Raw genomic sequence first — 17,734 nt, 5'->3', positions numbered from 1 at the left:
ATAATGGGTGTGTCAATTCCACTCCTCCACACAATACCACAACTTTTATAACCGTAGGCAAATATAATCTTGCATAAAAATGTAAAGAGGTTGAATCAACCCTACATAACAGACACATAATTGACAGCGACTGACTAGAGTTCTGTACTAGGCTAGGCTAGCAGGGTCTATATGGGGGGAGGGGGGTGTTCTCAGGAGGAGGAGCTGGGTCGCCACTGGTACGTGGTCGAGTACTTGAATCCCAGCTTTGCCGCAAACTCATCAGCCTCCTTAGGTCCTCGTCTGGAGAAAAAAAAACAGAAATAATGGTAAACTTTGGTTGAGTGCTTTGACAACACACTGTAGACATGGAGTATGAAAGTGCTCCATCTTTATTCCATATTATAAATTAAGTAACATGGTTGTTGCTACACTTACGATCCATATCTGTATTTGATTGGTGCGATCTTGTCTGCCTCAATCTGGTGTAGAATGGGAGTGAAGATCCTCCAAGCCTCGGCCAGCTCATCACTGAAGGAGAGAGGAGTATAATTTATGATACACAGCAATCCTCGGGATGGAGACCGGACCACAGGGGTAGCTTGCGGCATTGACTCTAATACACAATAATATAGTAGCTGCTTACGTTCTCACAAACTGAGCCTGGGACCCATTGAACACATCTAGAATCAATCTCTCGTAGGCATCAGGGAGATGGATATCCTGCACACACAGTATATAGGTATAGGGGGATGATAGTCTCATTATTGGCACACAGTATGCAGTTGGTAAATTAAATCAATGATCTTTACCTAACTATAAAGTGCATGCACTGTGCAAATGTCATGTAAATCACTCTCACCGCATAGCGAGCTGCATAAGTGAGGTCCAGTTCACTCTCGAGGGGTTCAAAGGACATTCCTGGTTGCTTGGTCATTGTCTTGAGGTACATAGCCTCGTCAGGTTGCAGACGAATCACCAACTCATTGCGACGACACTTGCCATCAAAGATGTCACCAGGCACATCACGAAACTGGATACGCACTTCAGCCTTACGCTCGTTGAGGGCTGTGTGGCAACAAGCAATAATGATTAGTTATGATAGAAGGTAAAAAATTACCATGTCTACCCAGGAATTTAGTGCTTGCGAAAAGTATACTTCTAAATGGCAGAGAGCACTGTATACAGTATAAAGCTCACAGCATAGTGTCTTACCTTTTCCACACTTGACAATGAAGGGCACTCCGTCCCAGCGTTCATTTTTAATGAAGAGGGCAGCCATGGCGTAGGTGGGAGTGATGGAGCCTTTGGGTACTGTCTCATCGTCCAGGTAACTCAGTTTGGCATCTCCCTCTCCATTAGGGTCACCCGCGTATTGGCCCAGAATAATGTTGTCTCGGGTAATGGGACTGATGCTACGCAATACCTTCACCTGGGGGAACAGTTCATTATCAGCAACAATATTTCTATAGGGCATGTAACTAAACACACAATGTAACACAAGTAGCTGAATGAATATTGAAAGGAGCAAATCATGATTATATATAGTATTATCAAAGGCGCATCAAACAGTCAAAATAATTATGGCTTTAAGACACAGGTAGTTTATATAGTATCTACCTCTAAATTCTTCCACTCACCTTTTCGTCCCTCATATCCTCCGACCCGGTGGACACGGGCTTCTCCATAGCAGCGAGACAGAGCACTTGAAGGAGGTGGTTCTGCATTACATCACGAATCATCCCAAACTCATCGAAGTAGCCGCCACGTCCTTGAGTGCCAAATGGCTCCTTGAAAGTGATGGTGACATTCGCAATGGAGTTGCGGTTCCAGAGAGGCTGGAACATGGAGTTTGCAAACCTGTAGTAAGAGAAAGGACGTAACACGCTGACTGGGATAAAGCTACGATGTAAACTAACTCACAATACACAAGGAAACAGGAACATCCTTTTAAGTTATTGAGACTACATAATTATGCTGTATAAAAAGTTACCGTTTACTCACCTGAGGAGCAGTAGGTTCTGGACCATCTCTTTGCCGAGGTAGTGATCAATACGATAGATTTCCTCCTCCTTGAAGAGGCCAGCAAGATGCCGACTCAGCGTAGCAGAGCTCTCTGAATCTTTGCCAAATGGCTTCTCAACAATCACGCGAGTCCAGCCACTGGGAATAAAACAACCACACAATAATAATTATATACACTGCACAATGCTTTACACGTACACCAGTCCATAGATATTACGAATTTACTAGTATACAAGTGGACAATGCTCCAATGACTGTACACTCAACACACAGTGTTCTTACTTGGGGCTCATACAGGCTGCCTTGATGCAGCTGGTGACGGGGGCAAACACTGACGGGGGGAGGGCAAGATAAAACAGTCGCCTTGCAATAAGCCCATTCTCTATCTTTCCAATCTCTCGGTTCAGATTATCAAAATCCTCCTGTTTATCGTAGGAGCCCTTGACGTACGAGTTGACAGCCCAGAAAGCATCCACCTTGGCAGCCTCCTCTGGTTTACTCTGGAGTGTCATGGTATACAACTCGTGTAGTGTGGAGACGTGCACTCACCTTCAGGTATTGCTGAGATTTCTCTTTGATGTTGTCTATAGTGAGACTGGAGCGAGCATAGCCCACAATCTTGGTACCCGGGGGAAACAGATTGTCTCGGTAGAGTCGCCTGTAGAACATGGACGTATGAGTTAACATTATTATATAATACTGTACTTACCATAGAGTGGGGTAGATCTTCTTCTTGGCAAGATCACCCTGTGTGTGTGTGCATAGTTTATATGTGAACTCTGAACCATAACAGAGTGTTGTGTTTATGGACTTGGTTTATATGGTAGTGATATCAGCAACAGTAGACTAAATGCAATAATTATATCCAGAAGCTCAAGATATCAGTAGTCAACTCACAGAGGCTCCAAACACTACAAAAACGTAGCAAGCATTCTCAAAAACTTCGTCTGACTTGTCGGCCATTGTAGTATTAGTTGGAGTTCCAGGGGCACTATCGCTTCCGCTATTACCGGAAGTTTGCAGAATCCAAGGTAGATCTAGATTTGGTCGAACTTCTTTTTTAACACTCCTTTTGCTCGAAGAAGCTCCCATTTAGGGTATATACACACTGTCCGTTGGAGAGGGGTTGATTGCAGCGCACACAGCTATATAGCTCAAGCTACCTATTTAGTTGCTAAGGGGTGTCTAGTACCTATCCGGTGCATGCAGCAAGGGGACCCTCTATGGGTGCATTCACTTGCATGGTAAAGGATAGTGAATGGAATAAAACAAATTGACATGCATCAATTCATGGCATAATTATATACACTGTACACCTCTTTTAGAATTCTTTGAGAGATAATTATTTTGCCAGCAGTGAGCCGAACTTCAAGCGGAACAGTGAATGGAATAAAACAAATTGACATGCATCATATAATAGCATTGGACATATATAATAATTATAGTACTGTACAAGTCCTCTTTTAGACACACTAAAACTCTTTGAGAGATGACCATGTTTTACCAGCAGTGAGCCGAACTTCAAGCGGAACCTATTAAAAGAGTTAGAACTGATGATAATTTATTATGAGTTCGCATTTTGCATTTACCTTTAGTTTGTAGTCGAGCAAATCCAACTTCTCCAGGCTTGATTTAAGCATGCCTGAGAACACATTAGCATTATTAAATGCAATTTCTATAAGAATTCAATATTAAATACCTGCAATTTTTTGGATTTCAAGGTCAGGGACTTCAAAGATCAACTCATCATGAATTTGCACAAGAAGCCTGCAAAATTACATTCATTATCCTGCTTTGCATGTTATATATAATTTATTATTATTATTCATAACTCTCACTGTGAGTTGGAGTGATTCCTGGCTAGCAGTTGAGACACTTCTATCATACCGCACTTGCATATGTCTGCAGCTGAGCCTAAACACATCAAGTCATACAAAACTTATTTTTATTATGTCTATATTGAGAATTACCCAAAAGAGCAAAATAGAAATTTATAGGACGTACTGTTTAGGCTCTCAGTACGGCTTCTAGTGCTGTTAACATCAGCCACAAACAGAAACAAGAATTAATATTCTATTTTGAAAGCGACTCCCATTCAATGCTTACCTTGAACCACAAAGTTGACTGCTTGTCTCTCTGTGTGTAATCTCAACTGATGGTTGTCCGAGTTGATGGAAGGGAACCAGCGGCGACGCCCACATATACTCACCAAGTAACCTGTGTGTAAGGTGGTCGACACATCACAAGGAGTCAAATCACATACCTTTGCTTCTACACTCCTCAATAGTTTTGTGAATGAAATTTCTCACTCCGGGAAATTTGCCTGCAAAAACCTCAAGTTACAGTAAGCTTAATGCAAAGGACTTTACTTAAGAAGCTACTGGTAAGATCTTTTGCATAGCTAGGCTCCACATTTAGTATCTCAGCAAGTCTTTCCTTTCCTGCAACAAATAATTGAGACGAATCTGCTACAGGCTGTAGATACTATCAATACCACGTACCCACTCCATATACAACTGCGTACACGACCCTCTTTGTCCTCTCTCTGTGAACGGGGCTCACTGCGTCTACAGCCACACCTAACCTGTACGGGAAGAAAGGGTCACGGGGGAGAGTGGAGAAGGAAGGGAGATACCACCACAGGGTGTGCTGCTGAATCTAGTATCTGTGGATGAACAGTCGAAATCCAATGGGCTTACATGTACATACATGTAGCACACACACACACACACACACACACACACACACACACACACACACACACACACACACACACACACACACACACACACACACACACACACACACACACACACACACACACACACACACACACACACACACACACACACGTACCATTCAGACGCCAGGTGAACGAACACGTCTGGTGTTGCATTTGAGTTGAGTATTGAGAGGAGCAGGTCATCTTTAGAGAAGTGGGCCACAAGACGTAGCTCAATGCTTTTGAAATCTGTGTATAGACAATACTGTGAGAGGTGCTCCTCTTTAATTGTGTAGAGTCAATTATACCAGCAGCAATGAAAGTGAACCCAGGCCGGCTCTCGACTGTCTCTCGAATGTCAATGGTCACCTCCTCGGGTTCTTTACCTGAATGAGGGCAATAACACATGCACACTATCTATACACACCAGGAGGAGGGTCCGACATCCGGGCATGAATCACTACAAGTTCAGCTAATGCATTGATGGTCACGTGATAACGTCCAAGCCAAATACACTAGCACTTGTAGTGATTCGTGCACGCATGTCGGACCTCCTCTCTCTGTATATATACACTGCATGGTAAGTACTTTACAGCACACATACCCACAATAAAGCTCTTCTTGACTACTCCTAAGTTGATGGACTGTTTGGGGAAGGCCTGGATATTCTGTGCATCAGGAGTAGACATGACGCCAGACGTAAAACCAGTGACCCCAGATGCTCACAGATATAGTTTGGTCAGACAAATTAAGTTCCTAATTCAATTGTAACTCACTGGATTGCATGAGACCAGTCTCCCAGTAGCAGTCCCAGTGTGCTGCCTGGTGTGTGTGTGTGTGTGTGTGTGTGTGTGTGTGTGTGTGTGTGTGTGTGTGTGTGTGTGTGTGTGTGTGTGTGTGTGTGTGTGTGTGTGTGTGTGTGTGTGTGTGTGTGTGTGTGGAGGGAGTAAGGGAAGGACAAAATGTACACAATAATATACAAGAAAGTGCGAGTAGTACAGGAAAATGCTGAGGAACATACTAACTTAGTAATGCTAAAAGAATACCCAGGAAAGGAAATACCGCAATTTGATGAAGATGGGACCTGTGTGTAACTGGTCACCACAATAACTCACCAGGATGCCTTGAGAGTGTCCTGGAGGAAAGAGTTGTGGCTAAAGAGTAACCATGACTAGACTTATACTTACTCTGGATATGTAAGGAAGAACCCCTGCTATATATGTGGCATTGATCTTGCAAAGCTGTGAGATTAAACAACATCAAAAGCAGTCCTAATTACTCTGTTTCCTACCTGTCTATACTCCAAGACAAGCCCAGGCAAGGGGTGTAATTCTTTCAGTTGATTTAGCTGTGAAAGAAGGAATTTTTCAGACATCAATATGCATATGCAGACATTGTTTCCCCACTTGCAACCACTGTATACGCCCTAGGCCACAACTGTGGTTAGTAGGAGCACACAGAAGAGAGTATTAGATTTCTCAATATACCAGTTACCACATACCACTGATTCTGAAGTGGACTTGACTTTATTGACTTGGGTCTTTGATAACGTCCTACCGTACAGACTGTCAAGGTGGAGCTCCTCAAAGAGAACCTGCAGCGAGGCATACTTCAACACAAATACACCAAAACACGTACACAAACAATACTTATACAATACAATATAACAATACTTGAGACCACAATACCGACATAACACAGTATTCTATTCACGCTCCAAATTTATCAGAGAAAATTATGTATTGCATGCAGACCTCACGTAGTTGTGCTGTACTATTGATGGAGAACTTATGACCTGCAGCCTGTAAGAGAGTAAGCACCTCTGACACATTGTGCACAAACTAATTCTCAATTATGCAAAGTACACCCACCTTGTAGGCTACTTCCTCGACCCTCGAAATTTTAATCTATGAACACGAAGAATGATAATTACACAAACAGGTCCAACATGATAGTCTACCTTGAGGAGTTCTGCGTACCCAAGCAGCTTGTTGGCGCTAACTTGAATTCCTGCAACCTCCATACCTACCACACGCACATACGCATGCATTAGTCAGTCAGTCAGTCGTCACACTAATTACCAATTACCGGCTGTTACATAATTGTTTTGGAAACTAACATTCCACTTTAATACCTGCTAAAATTGGTATGGCCTTGATTTCAATCCTTTCAAAAAGCAACCACAGGTTTTCCTCCTGCAAGTTAATTGAGTAAGAATCCATGACAGATACTCTCAGCTTACCCGAAGCCTCTGATACACACACACCATAGCAGGTCCCAACAGAGACACGTCGCCGCATAGGTCTGTTGTAGATTCCTGACGCAATTAAAATAGCAATCGTGATACAAATCAATCTACACTAATTAAAGGTGAATTTAAAGACAGGAAAAACTTGATTTTAATTAATGTACCAATGCATACAAAAGCCAATTTAGGCATCAGGGTAGAAATACAATATTATTACGTGTATCTTTGATTTCAGAACTGCCACTATTACGCAAATGCAATTATAGTTTCAACGATGTGGGCACAATTCTCAATTACTAGACTCTCTCTCCAGGTTGCAATGAAGGCTATTGCCAAACAAGGTACATGTGCGTACGTGGGGATAACCTACAGAGGTTGTTGGTGGCTTCCTTAGCTTACAACGCTCCATTACTTGAGCAAAACTTTCGGGGGGATGATCCGGATCTAGGAGCCACTCGGCTACAAGTAGGTCCAGCACCTTCCAATGTAACCACTCTAGAGATAAGAGAAAGTTTTGGGGAGAGAGAGAGAACATTATTAAACACTAAATAATCATACCATATCCATTCAAAATCGAAAAGGAGAAGCTAAAATATACAATACTGCGGCTCTATTCGTACACATGCATATCCGGACAAAGCACTGCTGACAGGTTTCATTGTTAGCTCGTCTTACGCAATCAAACGTATTACATAATAAAACGTAAGACTATTATGAGAAATAGAGCTCTGTCTCGCCACACGAAAAATACATCAAGAGCCAGGACTCATTAGGAGGCAATTACGACCACCCACATCCCATTACACGGGTACTTCGAACAAATAAACACCATTTATGTTCGTCTTACACAATCAAACGTATTACATAATAAAACATAAGACTATTATGAGAAATAGAGCTCTGTCTCGCCATACGAAAAATATATCAAGAGCCAGGACTCAATAGGGGGCAATTACGACCACCCACATTTCCGTTACACAGGTACTTCGAACAAATAAAAACCATTTATGTATGTCAGCTATGAACACAAACTTTGTCACTCGTCTATAATTAGGGAATACAAGCAAACAGTTCGACCACATCAATAGACATGCTCCACTCTAAATTAGAAATGACGTAGGTTTGGTCTAACAAGGCAATTGAAATACATGTACACAAAAACACACAGTGACCATAAACGGATTAACTTCTCACCATTTGAGTGCTCGAGGATATCTAAACAGGAAATGACAGTGGCCACCATTCTTTGACCTCCGTACACAATCACACGAGAATGCTGTAGCAGTCGACGTAATTGGCCCCTACATGCGAATCAAAGAAACTTAATCAAAACATATCCTGCGATGGACTAACTATGGGTACACAGCCAGTTCTATTGTTATACTAATGCACACAGAAACCTTAGTACTGCACAGCACCCACCTGCACCAGGAGAATAGTGATTCATTAGCCATGGTCAGTGGTATAAACAGGTAACTGAGACGAGGGGCTTCGTTGGCGTGACCCGTTGCAGCAGCAGCATATGATAAACAAAGTCCCTGTGTGTGGAGGGAAGTTTGAACACACGTACATGTACGCAGCCAATTGGAGACAAGATACCTGCACAGTAGGAACTCCTGGACAAGCAACTTTGCCTTTGACCTAAAAAAAATAAAGATTCTGTTGAGACTAACACATCCACTGAATTGATTCACCTACTCATTAGCTACTTCCTATGGGAAATTTTTAGGATCCACTTTGAGCCTCAACCACATCCCAGGACATAAGCATCCAACAATTGTTGTGGGCAGAACCACAATCAAAATATTAGTCTGCACCTTAGGGCTCATCTTCCTTGGGGGTAGCACTAGTACATTATCCAACCACAAGCCATCAGGTATCACACCATGCACTCACTGATGAGCATGCCTTTGGTCCATGTCATATAAAAAAAGGCTCCCCAACCAGACAATGGTTAAAACAAAGGCTTCTTCTACATGTTCAATTTTCCATTTAATTAACTGGTGGGCACGGGAAGGTTTTTATAACTAACCACAGTCGGTCTGAGTTGTGAAGACCCATCGGTGAACACAAGACAGGCTGCCACTTCCTCCACTCCAGAGAGACTGGCCTCCAGTTGAGAGCGCTCCTCTGAGCTCATACGTCTAACGTCTTGGAGAGGGGACTGTGTCTGGCTAGAGCTGGTAGATAGTTGGGGGGGTCTCGGTGGTTTGGAGACCTGCAGCAATAGAGCAACATCGTAGCTACCAGTCATCACTATCACACTTACTGTCATTTTATTAGTGCTTGCTTGGGCTATTAGTTTTGTCTGCACAGTGCTTGATCCTGAACAAGATTTGCATGACAGAATGACAACATGAATTATAGTACACCTTGTTTGGTTTTGTGGTTGAATGGTGTAGGGAATTTGACTGATGCGGTGGGTTTCTTAATGCCATCGACCTGAATTGTCTTAGGTTTGAAGAAGATGCCTGGTTTCTCTCGGGTGGTTACAATAATTGGCTTAGGAAGAGCCTGGCTGCTTGGCACTGAACTCTGTGAATAAACTAAGCTTAGACCATCTCTCTGGGGAGTGTGCGATGATTTGACGTTCCTTCTCGGAAAGGAGCCTACAGGAAGAGAAAATACCAGCTGACAGAATTGCAATGACATATGAGAGACTTCTATTCTGGAAGTGATGCACACAAAATTAAATTCCCAGACAGACAACCTCCAAGTGCAGCCTGGAGTATAAAATAGTTTCCTGGGAGCTAAAGAGAATTAAAGAGACCAGTCCAACAAAATGCAGTTGACAGCACCCTACAGCCTCTACACTCTGCTCCTAGTGCAATGCATTCTAGCTGCTTGCATCCAGGCAGCAGCATTACCAGCAGCATTGCCAGCAACATTGCCAGCAACAGCTGACACAGAGAGACTGTTGCAACAGCTAAGCGAGATGGAGGACTCTCCTCCACAGGAGCACAGAAGTCGATCAGAGCGAGGAGCTGTTCTTCCTGATCATAATTATGCCCAAACTGTGATAGATCGTCGAGAATTTTGGAGATACCAAGATTGTCAACAAAAGTTCAATTGTGGTAAAATATCTTGGCAGCATTGTACAGACCAGCCTGCAAAAGTTTCCAGCTTGGATGCATGTAAGTCAACCATCTATCTATTGGTGTTAAAGACTAGCATAATTATACACAGTATAGCTACTGTATACATTTTAATTTATTATTGTCACTGCCACCTGCTCAATTCAATTAAGAAAATTAGACAATCTTTGAAGTGCTTGCGCTAGACAGTGGTTTAATCAATAAATATCTATTCTGCAGTTAGGGTAAACTCTGACAACACTGCAGTCTGTGAAATGGATTTTCAAGTATTTGTAGGAAATACAGGGACTGTTACAGGTTTGGACATTGCATTGTACCTACGAGCCGATCGACTAAACCCAAACTTCAATCACTACCTCTTCTTCTTACAAAAAAACGGCACAAACCCTTACTTAATAATGAGTACAGTGGTTAAACCAGGCACCTGCAATAACGGGTGGCTAGTATTGAGACAACATGAAACAGCTACTGCAGTGACTTTGAAACAAGGCATAAACAGCATCACCATATTTGTAGCATTGCACGTAGACGCCGGCTACCAAGCATGTTCTGAAATAAAGAAAGTATTCTATATGGATAAAAACGAAGAAGATTATTTTAGTGATTTTGAACAGGAACAAGTGGATCAAGTATCAACGTCAACAAAGGCTCCAAGCACTACAGAAACTGTTTCCACTACTGACACTACAGAAAATACTGCCACTACACAGACTGTTTCCACTGCAGAAAATATCGTAACTACTGAAACTGTTACCACTGTCGAATATATACCAAGTACAGAAACTACTGAAACTGTTTCCACTGCAGAAAATGCTGCCACTACACAGACTGTATCCACTGCAGAAAATATCGTAACTACTGAAACTGTTACCACTGCAGAAAATGTACCAAGTACCGAAACTGCTACTACTACAGAAACTGTACCTACTATGGGTGGTGTTGAAGAGACCACTCTAGACTCTACTACACCAACCCCCACTTCATCAATGGAAGATCGGTTCCTTCCAATATTCACACTGTTCATTGATGAAGATGTAGTACTATAACCATTATATCACATCTCATAATTATTACCTCAGTTGTTTGTTTGTGCGACAGTAACCACATCAGGTTGAAATGTGCAATAATTATTCCCTAGAATTTTAATCAAAAAGTGGTGGCTGATTTCAATATTCGATCTCAGCCTCTATATTGTAGCAACTAGGCCTAAGAGATGTAGTGCATGGGTACCAGCATAGTATAGTACCTTGGTGAACAGAGGGTGGGCGATGTCTGTCCAGACTTGCCAATACTTGTAGGTAGCTGTGACTGTTGTGTAGTGTAGGTGTGAGGGAGGGATGAGGTGGGTCTAGGGCAGGTGTCAGTGTGACCGTGGGAGAGAGGGACAAGTCCATGACGTCCTTCTGGGAGAACTGCAGAGAGGGGGAAACAGCTCAGGGGTACTATAAAGGGTATCAAGTGGTTTGTGGTAAATTGGGCATAGTTTTCTTGTGGCTATCATGGTGAACAAAGTACACCCACACGCTAGCATGCAATTTGTTGATGATAGAGCAATTATCTGTCAATTACTGTTAGGAAGTTTCTGGTTACTTGTCACGACCTCCAGCAAACCATGCATGTGCATGCAGCATGGAATAAGGACAGTTGTCTTGATCAAAGGAGGATAGATGGTCCAGACAATCTCTGGATGGTCAAGACAATTGTTCGTGCGTGGTTTCCAGTCTAACCGGGGACAGGTGGTGAAGGGTTGCAATACCTAATCCTGTACAATAAAGTCCTGATACATAAGAGTACATGCTTAGTCACAGCTACTCACCATGTAACCTGGTAACTATGGAAGGAGAAGAGAAGAGTAGGACTGCTCCACTTGGCTTCAGTTAATAGACGCAACTTGATTCTAATACAACGGCGTTTGCAGGTTTGAGCCCCTCCCCCTATTTTTCAGAATGATGACAACACTGTAATTATTATTATTATGCTGAGCTGGTAAGTGTGGCTAGGCTCTGTGTACGTGTATGGTTTTGATGATTGTTAGCTAGCTGAGAAGGTGGACAACCATGTACTGTTCGTGCTATGGCAAGCAGTGATTCCCCCAGACAATCATTCTGGAAGAAAGGAGAGAGAAGCAACACAAAGTTACCAGGAAGGTGAGTGCCTTAGCTTTTATATTGGTGAACACTGGTTCTATATAAAGCCCCCTATCCACACAGACCTCAACAAGTACACACACACAGTTTGGATACTGAACTGCACACAATGACCCAAACACCAAGGTGGGTGAGTTATCACATGACCTGACTAGTGTGTGGGTGGGTAGAGACGGACTGGTAGAATCATATAGCCACACCCTATTCTCCCTTGATTATAAGTTGTTTAGTGTATCGTATATCCTAAACTATTATATTACCTTTACAAACTACATTTTACATAGTGTGTAGTTTGTTTGATTCCATGCATGATCTCAGAAGTCCATTCCAGTATCTTGATTCCATGCATGATCTCAGAAGTCCATTCCAGTACTATACTAGTTATTCACCATCTTGTTATTATCCTATCCCAGTGCGATGGCGGGTGCCCCTGGAGGAGTGGCCAGACCAAGGAGCAAAACATTTGAAGAATATTCTAAAGAGACCGACGATATTTGGGACGATAAAGAAGAAGCTTTCTCGGACCTATCAACAGAAATGGCGTCCCTGGAGGTTGACAAGAGAAGGGCCCGGGGTAGACCACGGGCTGACTCCAAGGGAAAGGGCAAATCAGGTGAGCACAGAGGTACCGTATAGCGGGTATATTTTGAGGGTATAAATGTTTGCGGTTTTCGCTGATTAAGCATATACCGCAAATTTAATATCGCATGCATATGAAAATTAAATCCGTGAAAACCTTTCTCACCGTCATTCTGTGAGAGTTTGTACCCTCAAAATATACCCGCTATACAGTAGCTAGTTGCTGAGAGGGATGGTTTGTTTGGGCATAGGTAAAATAATTACAGCTGAGTTTTGGCGAGGGATTTGTCTCTGAGAATATGATATGCTATCTTTGATTAGGTGTTGAGAATGGATTTTTAATCTTGTGTTTGCTTGCACTATGGGAAATCAGGCAGGTATGGTTGAGTGCATTGTTCAATTAGAAAGGTGAATCCTCCCTAGACACCCTCACACCAAGGGTTCAGCGAAATACCAGTGATTTTATCCTCTAGTGAGATCATCATTGCCCCCTGTACCTGATAGAGTTACAGCAGGTGTTACAATTAATTGTAGAGTGTAGAGATAATAGAAAATTCATAAGCTGTGGCGCTAGATCATGTGTCACTGTCCTTGTTGATAGCGTGTGACCGAATAATTTCTTCGTTTATGTGCAATTAGCTGAACTAAAGGCATTCTTTGTGGACGTGGTGAAGAACAGAGGCTCCCCTCGTTCCAGACCACGCTCACAGTCGGATAAACCGCGGAAGGCCTTCGCAGATCAGCCGGGAAGTGAGTCATTGCTATTCAACTGTCTGTAATGGAACAAATCCATTGCTTATATTCGGCATTTATGTGCATACTATAATATTTGTGAATACCTGTGTCTAACCTTTGTCCCTGCATTCATGCTCACATGATGCTCACATAATACCACTGATTCATTCCCTGCAGGTAGGGAGAGATCAGACAGTCCCACTGACTTCTTTGACCCTCCTGACAGAGAAACTATGAGGCTACAAAAATTTGGAAAGCTTTTAGCAGGACCAAATACAGACTTAGGTAAACTGTGTCCTAATCAGTGTACAATGTGTGCATTAGTGCATTGTCTGCAGATGAGTTACGTAAGCTCAGCTGGTCAGGTATTCCATCTCCAGTACGTGCTACTACCTGGCAGCTGCTTTGTGTGAGTCACTGTGTTGGCATGAGCAACTGTAGCTCTGCTACTTTGTGCCTTTGTGTTCTAGTGCATTGACAGGCTGAATAGCTCAACCCTCTGACCTCTTAGAATAGCAGCGTGTTTATAACATGACATTCGTCTATTGTAGTATCTGCTTAACAAAGTCTTGTTTGTTAGCTTGCACGTGTTTTCTTGTGTCTAGGGTTATGTACCGGCCAACATTGATAGGCGTGAGGAGACACTGCAGAGGAAGAGACAAGAATACTACAACTTCATCGACCAGTACTATGGCAACAGATCGGACCCCCAACACATTGACACCTTCAGACAGGTGAGTGCATGAGTCTCCATAGTCCTAGAGCACAAGTATGCAGACCTATTGTATTATTGTGCTAGAGTATTATAGGGATGGCTTTACTCTGATGTCTCTCCCCCTTTCTGTCCCATCTAATGTGACATTGTCAATACAATCTTGAACTTGAATGTGGTATGTTTCTCTCCCCTGTGTGTGCAGATATCAATAGACGTGCCTCGGATGAACCCTGAGATCCCCCTCTTCCAACAGAAGATAGTTCAGGAGTGTTTCCAGAGAGTGCTATTCATCTGGTCCATGAGACATCCTGCTAGCGGCTATGTCCAGGGCATCAACGACCTCATCACTCCTTTCTTTGTTGTCTTCCTCTCTTACTACATCTGTGAGTAGCGTAGTTAACTGATGTAATTACAACACCACTCTAATTGAATATTCGCCCATCATTATAGCCGGCACCATTCTGTACTTAGTCTTACAAAAAAAAAATTTCTGCCGCTGTAATTGCATCAATTTGACGCCTGTGTCTAGTGTACTATTGCCTCTGTCTAGTCTAGGAATAATAAGCCCTATATTGAGACCATTGTCTGTGTGGTTGATATGAGCAGGTTTCTTTGTCCCCCTTTAAACAGCTGGTGATAAGAATCCTGAGACGTATGACCTCACCAAGCTGCCCGAGGGCACACTCAAGTGCATTGAGGCAGACAGCTTCTGGTGTATGCAGAAGATGCTCGAGGGCATACAAGACAACTACACCCTTGCTCAGCCGGGCATTCAGACCAAGCTTCTGGCACTCAAGGACCTCATGAAGAGACTGGATGGTGAGTACACACTGTGCTTATATAACAGTGTGAGCTTGTCACTGTTGTGTGGCTGACGTATGACGTGCTATTGTTGTGATTGTTGTTTACCACTAAAACCATTAATTTTAAGGGCTGTCAAAACAGATGCTCAAACTTGGTAATTGTTGTTCCTGACAAACGTTTGAGTAATTGGCTATAAATCAGTTGCCTTATATGTTGTTGTGGTGCAGCTACAGCGCATCAAGGAATGCTTACTCAAGGCACCCTTAGCAGTGTTTCAATACAGTCGTTACTGTTCGGTTGACCATAGCTACTCTGATATTGTTCTCCCTCAGAGTCACTGTCTGTTCACCTCACTCGGAACTCAGTCGAATACATCCAGTTTGCGTTTCGATGGATGAACAACCTCCTCTTGAGGGAATTCCCCCTACGATGTGTCATCCGACTATGGGACTCTTATCTAGTACAGTCACACACCCACACACACCCACACCCACCCACACACACACACACCCACCCACACACACACACACACACACACACACACATTACGTCATGGCAATCCCTATAGCTTTATAATAACATTCATTCACAATAATTATACTTAACTGAGTGTGCTACTCAACGTAATGTGTTTAGGACAATAATTATTGTTTTCACTTTCAGTCTGAGAGAGATGGGTTTGCCAACTTCCATGTGTACGTGTGTGCTGCTCTGTTGGCTCACTTCTCAACGAAAATAAAAGCACAGAAAGAATTTCAGGTACACATCCTTAATTATAGTAGTTTGGTGATCTTTTGCAAACTGTTAATCTTTGCTCTTTAGTTAAACTTGCTATCTAATGATTTGTCCTTTTATCTCCTTTGCAGGATATAATGGTATTTTTACAGAACCTACCCACTACAAAATGGAGAGACAGTGAAATAGAACTCTTACTAGCTGAGGCTTACAAACTAAAGTTCATGTTTGCTGATGCCCCTGGCCATCTCACAGTACTTAGAACTTCATAGTCTTTTATAGCACAGGATATTAGTGTGTTTATTTCACCCACGTTGTTTGTACTGTTGATATAATTATTGTTGAAAAAAAATTTTTATTTGTTGAACCACATACCAAGAGAGTTTGTGTAAACAGAGTTAGTCGTAACGACGACCTTTTCCCAAAACGCTTTCTTAATTCTGTACTAGTTCAGTTTCTAGTAATGCAACAGTTTGTGTGCCTTCTCTTGCATTTCTTGCCAAATCCAGTGCTGTAGAATGAAACATCAACCATAATTCCCTAACATGAGCACATGACCCGATCACCTGTTCTTCCTCTCTTGTCTCGGAGGGAAGGGTCAGCCCCACACTGTAGCAACAGAGACACTGCCTCTGACTGACCTTCCTGCACAAGGGAAACCATCATTATTACAATTGTTGACTATCAATTCTTACCTTGGATGCATAGTGCAAAGGTGTTATAGCATTAATGCTAGCAGTCTTGTTCACATCAGCACCATGGTCTATGAGACATTGCAAAGAGTTGATAGCCCCAGCTTGAGCAGCGTGATGGATGGCTTGCCTCCCCAGGCTGTCTACCATGTCTATCCGAGCACCACAACACTCCAGTAAGAAGCTTGTAGCATCTGAGTTATTGCCTCTGGCAGAGTCCAGTAGTGGAGTGATTCCACAGCTGTCCTGTCTATTGGCGTCATAGCTACATCTGCAGCAAAATAACTCAATCTGTCAATACATATATGTATATACATACATACATGCGGTTGGTACAAGAGCGCACAGATAGATAGAGCATGTACATTGTATTGCTTCAAATACGGCACAATTAAGATCTAGAAAGTATCATTTAAAGGACGTCACAAACTGCTCACCTTTCTCTCAATAACTTCATGATATCTACCCTCCCGTGTAGTGAAGCTGTGTGGAGAGGAGTCCTCCCATTATTACTAACAGTGTCCCAATGCTCTGACCCAGGATGGCTGCTCAGCAGTAAGCTCACCACGGCAATATGGCCCTCCCGACAGGCTATGTGAAATGGGTTCCAGCCGTCCTTGTTTCTTAGTAACAGAGATGCTCCATAGCTCACTAGCGTCTGCACAATGTCCAGGCTGTCTTTGGTACAAGCCAGCATCAGAGGAGTCCTGTGGTTAGTTAGAGTCAAGGCTATATTATCATGATGTGGAATTAAGGAAAGGCTTTAGTATGTGAACATATGCCCACCAGTCTGCTTTCTTCAGACAGTCTAGAGTGGAACCAGCTTCTATGAGATATCGTACACATTCAGTTTGGCCATTCTGGGCTGCTTCGTGTAGCGCTCTCTTCCCATCTTTATTACAGTGATCTAGAGAAACGTCATACTCCTCATGAATAGTTCTCAACATCTCTGTATGACCATGACGAGCTGCCAGTAACAACGGAGTATCACCATGTCGATTCGAGCACATCAGCACATCTTTAAAGTTCTGAGATGATTTCAGACCACACTTGTACACAAGCTTATCCATATCTGGTAGATCTCCATGCTGAATATCTTTCAAAAAGCTGTTGATTGCTTCAAGAGACAGAGTGCCTGTTTCAGCCATTAAACTGTGAAATTCTAATTAGTGCACAATGGTAGCTTTTCAACAGTTTTTTCCTATGACGATTGTTCCCCTACTCTTTCAATAGCAAAACGTTGACACTTTCTCTAACG

At 42.7% G+C, this 17,734-nt stretch overlaps 4 protein-coding genes across 7 annotated transcripts; 2 read left to right on the top strand and 2 right to left on the bottom strand.

Annotated features, from left to right (window-relative positions):
* Nucleotides 1–29: 29 nt before the first annotated feature.
* Nucleotides 30–12,048, bottom strand: LOC135346775 (glucose-6-phosphate 1-dehydrogenase X-like). Of its 4 annotated transcripts, none has more exons than XM_064544509.1 (33): nt 11,886–12,048; nt 11,639–11,831; nt 11,316–11,481; nt 9,347–9,583; nt 9,244–9,299; nt 9,007–9,192; nt 8,574–8,615; nt 8,397–8,512; nt 8,169–8,275; nt 7,345–7,469; nt 6,969–7,043; nt 6,861–6,921; nt 6,687–6,751; nt 6,598–6,633; nt 6,481–6,528; nt 6,228–6,320; nt 6,018–6,074; nt 5,914–5,967; nt 5,842–5,861; nt 5,503–5,548; nt 5,331–5,394; nt 5,035–5,112; nt 4,861–4,975; nt 4,506–4,588; nt 4,374–4,445; nt 4,268–4,327; nt 4,111–4,221; nt 3,843–3,918; nt 3,704–3,771; nt 3,594–3,646; nt 2,902–3,536; nt 2,714–2,751; nt 2,554–2,662 (listed from the first exon to the last, which is right to left on the bottom strand). In XM_064544509.1, exons 3-31 carry the CDS (start codon nt 11,461–11,463, stop codon nt 3,477–3,479), a joined length of 2,412 nt encoding a protein of 803 aa, XP_064400579.1. In that variant the 5' UTR covers nt 11,464–11,481; nt 11,639–11,831; nt 11,886–12,048; the 3' UTR covers nt 2,554–2,662; nt 2,714–2,751; nt 2,902–3,476. The 4 variants fall into 4 exon arrangements, with proteins under 4 accessions (XP_064400582.1, XP_064400579.1, XP_064400580.1 ...); XM_064544510.1 differs by having other exon boundaries at nt 11,660–11,831; XM_064544511.1 differs by lacking the exons at nt 2,554–2,662; nt 2,714–2,751; nt 2,902–3,536; ... (1 more) ...; nt 3,704–3,771; nt 3,843–3,918 and adding an exon at nt 3,996–4,037.
* Nucleotides 9,719–11,222, top strand: LOC135346778 (uncharacterized). The gene is made up of 2 exons (XM_064544515.1): nt 9,719–10,108; nt 10,289–11,222. The coding sequence occupies exons 1-2, from the start codon at nt 9,757–9,759 to the stop codon at nt 11,113–11,115; spliced, it is 1,179 nt and encodes a 392-aa protein (XP_064400585.1). The 5' UTR covers nt 9,719–9,756; the 3' UTR covers nt 11,116–11,222.
* LOC135346777 (TBC1 domain family member 22A-like) lies at nt 12,030–16,156 on the top strand. Its single transcript, XM_064544514.1, has 12 exons — nt 12,030–12,216; nt 12,280–12,342; nt 12,630–12,829; nt 13,435–13,545; nt 13,708–13,815; nt 13,869–13,939; nt 14,136–14,264; nt 14,448–14,628; nt 14,876–15,064; nt 15,382–15,509; nt 15,713–15,808; nt 15,916–16,156. Exons 1-12 carry the CDS (start codon nt 12,143–12,145, stop codon nt 16,054–16,056), a joined length of 1,491 nt encoding a protein of 496 aa, XP_064400584.1. The 5' UTR covers nt 12,030–12,142; the 3' UTR covers nt 16,057–16,156.
* LOC135346782 (ankyrin repeat domain-containing protein 16-like) lies at nt 16,120–17,668 on the bottom strand. Its single transcript, XM_064544518.1, has 5 exons — nt 17,263–17,668; nt 16,914–17,183; nt 16,480–16,747; nt 16,351–16,429; nt 16,120–16,295 (listed from the first exon to the last, which is right to left on the bottom strand). Exons 1-5 carry the CDS (start codon nt 17,622–17,624, stop codon nt 16,219–16,221), a joined length of 1,056 nt encoding a protein of 351 aa, XP_064400588.1. The 5' UTR covers nt 17,625–17,668; the 3' UTR covers nt 16,120–16,218.
* Between the last annotated feature and the right edge of the window lie 66 nt (nt 17,669–17,734).

The sequence above is a fragment of the Halichondria panicea genome, chromosome 13 (genome assembly GCF_963675165.1).
Source record: "Halichondria panicea chromosome 13, odHalPani1.1, whole genome shotgun sequence".
NCBI classification, from domain to species: Eukaryota; Metazoa; Porifera; class Demospongiae; order Suberitida; family Halichondriidae; genus Halichondria; species Halichondria panicea.
Note: the sequence above shows the minus strand (reverse complement) of the source record. Positions and strands in the feature narration are given on the sequence as shown.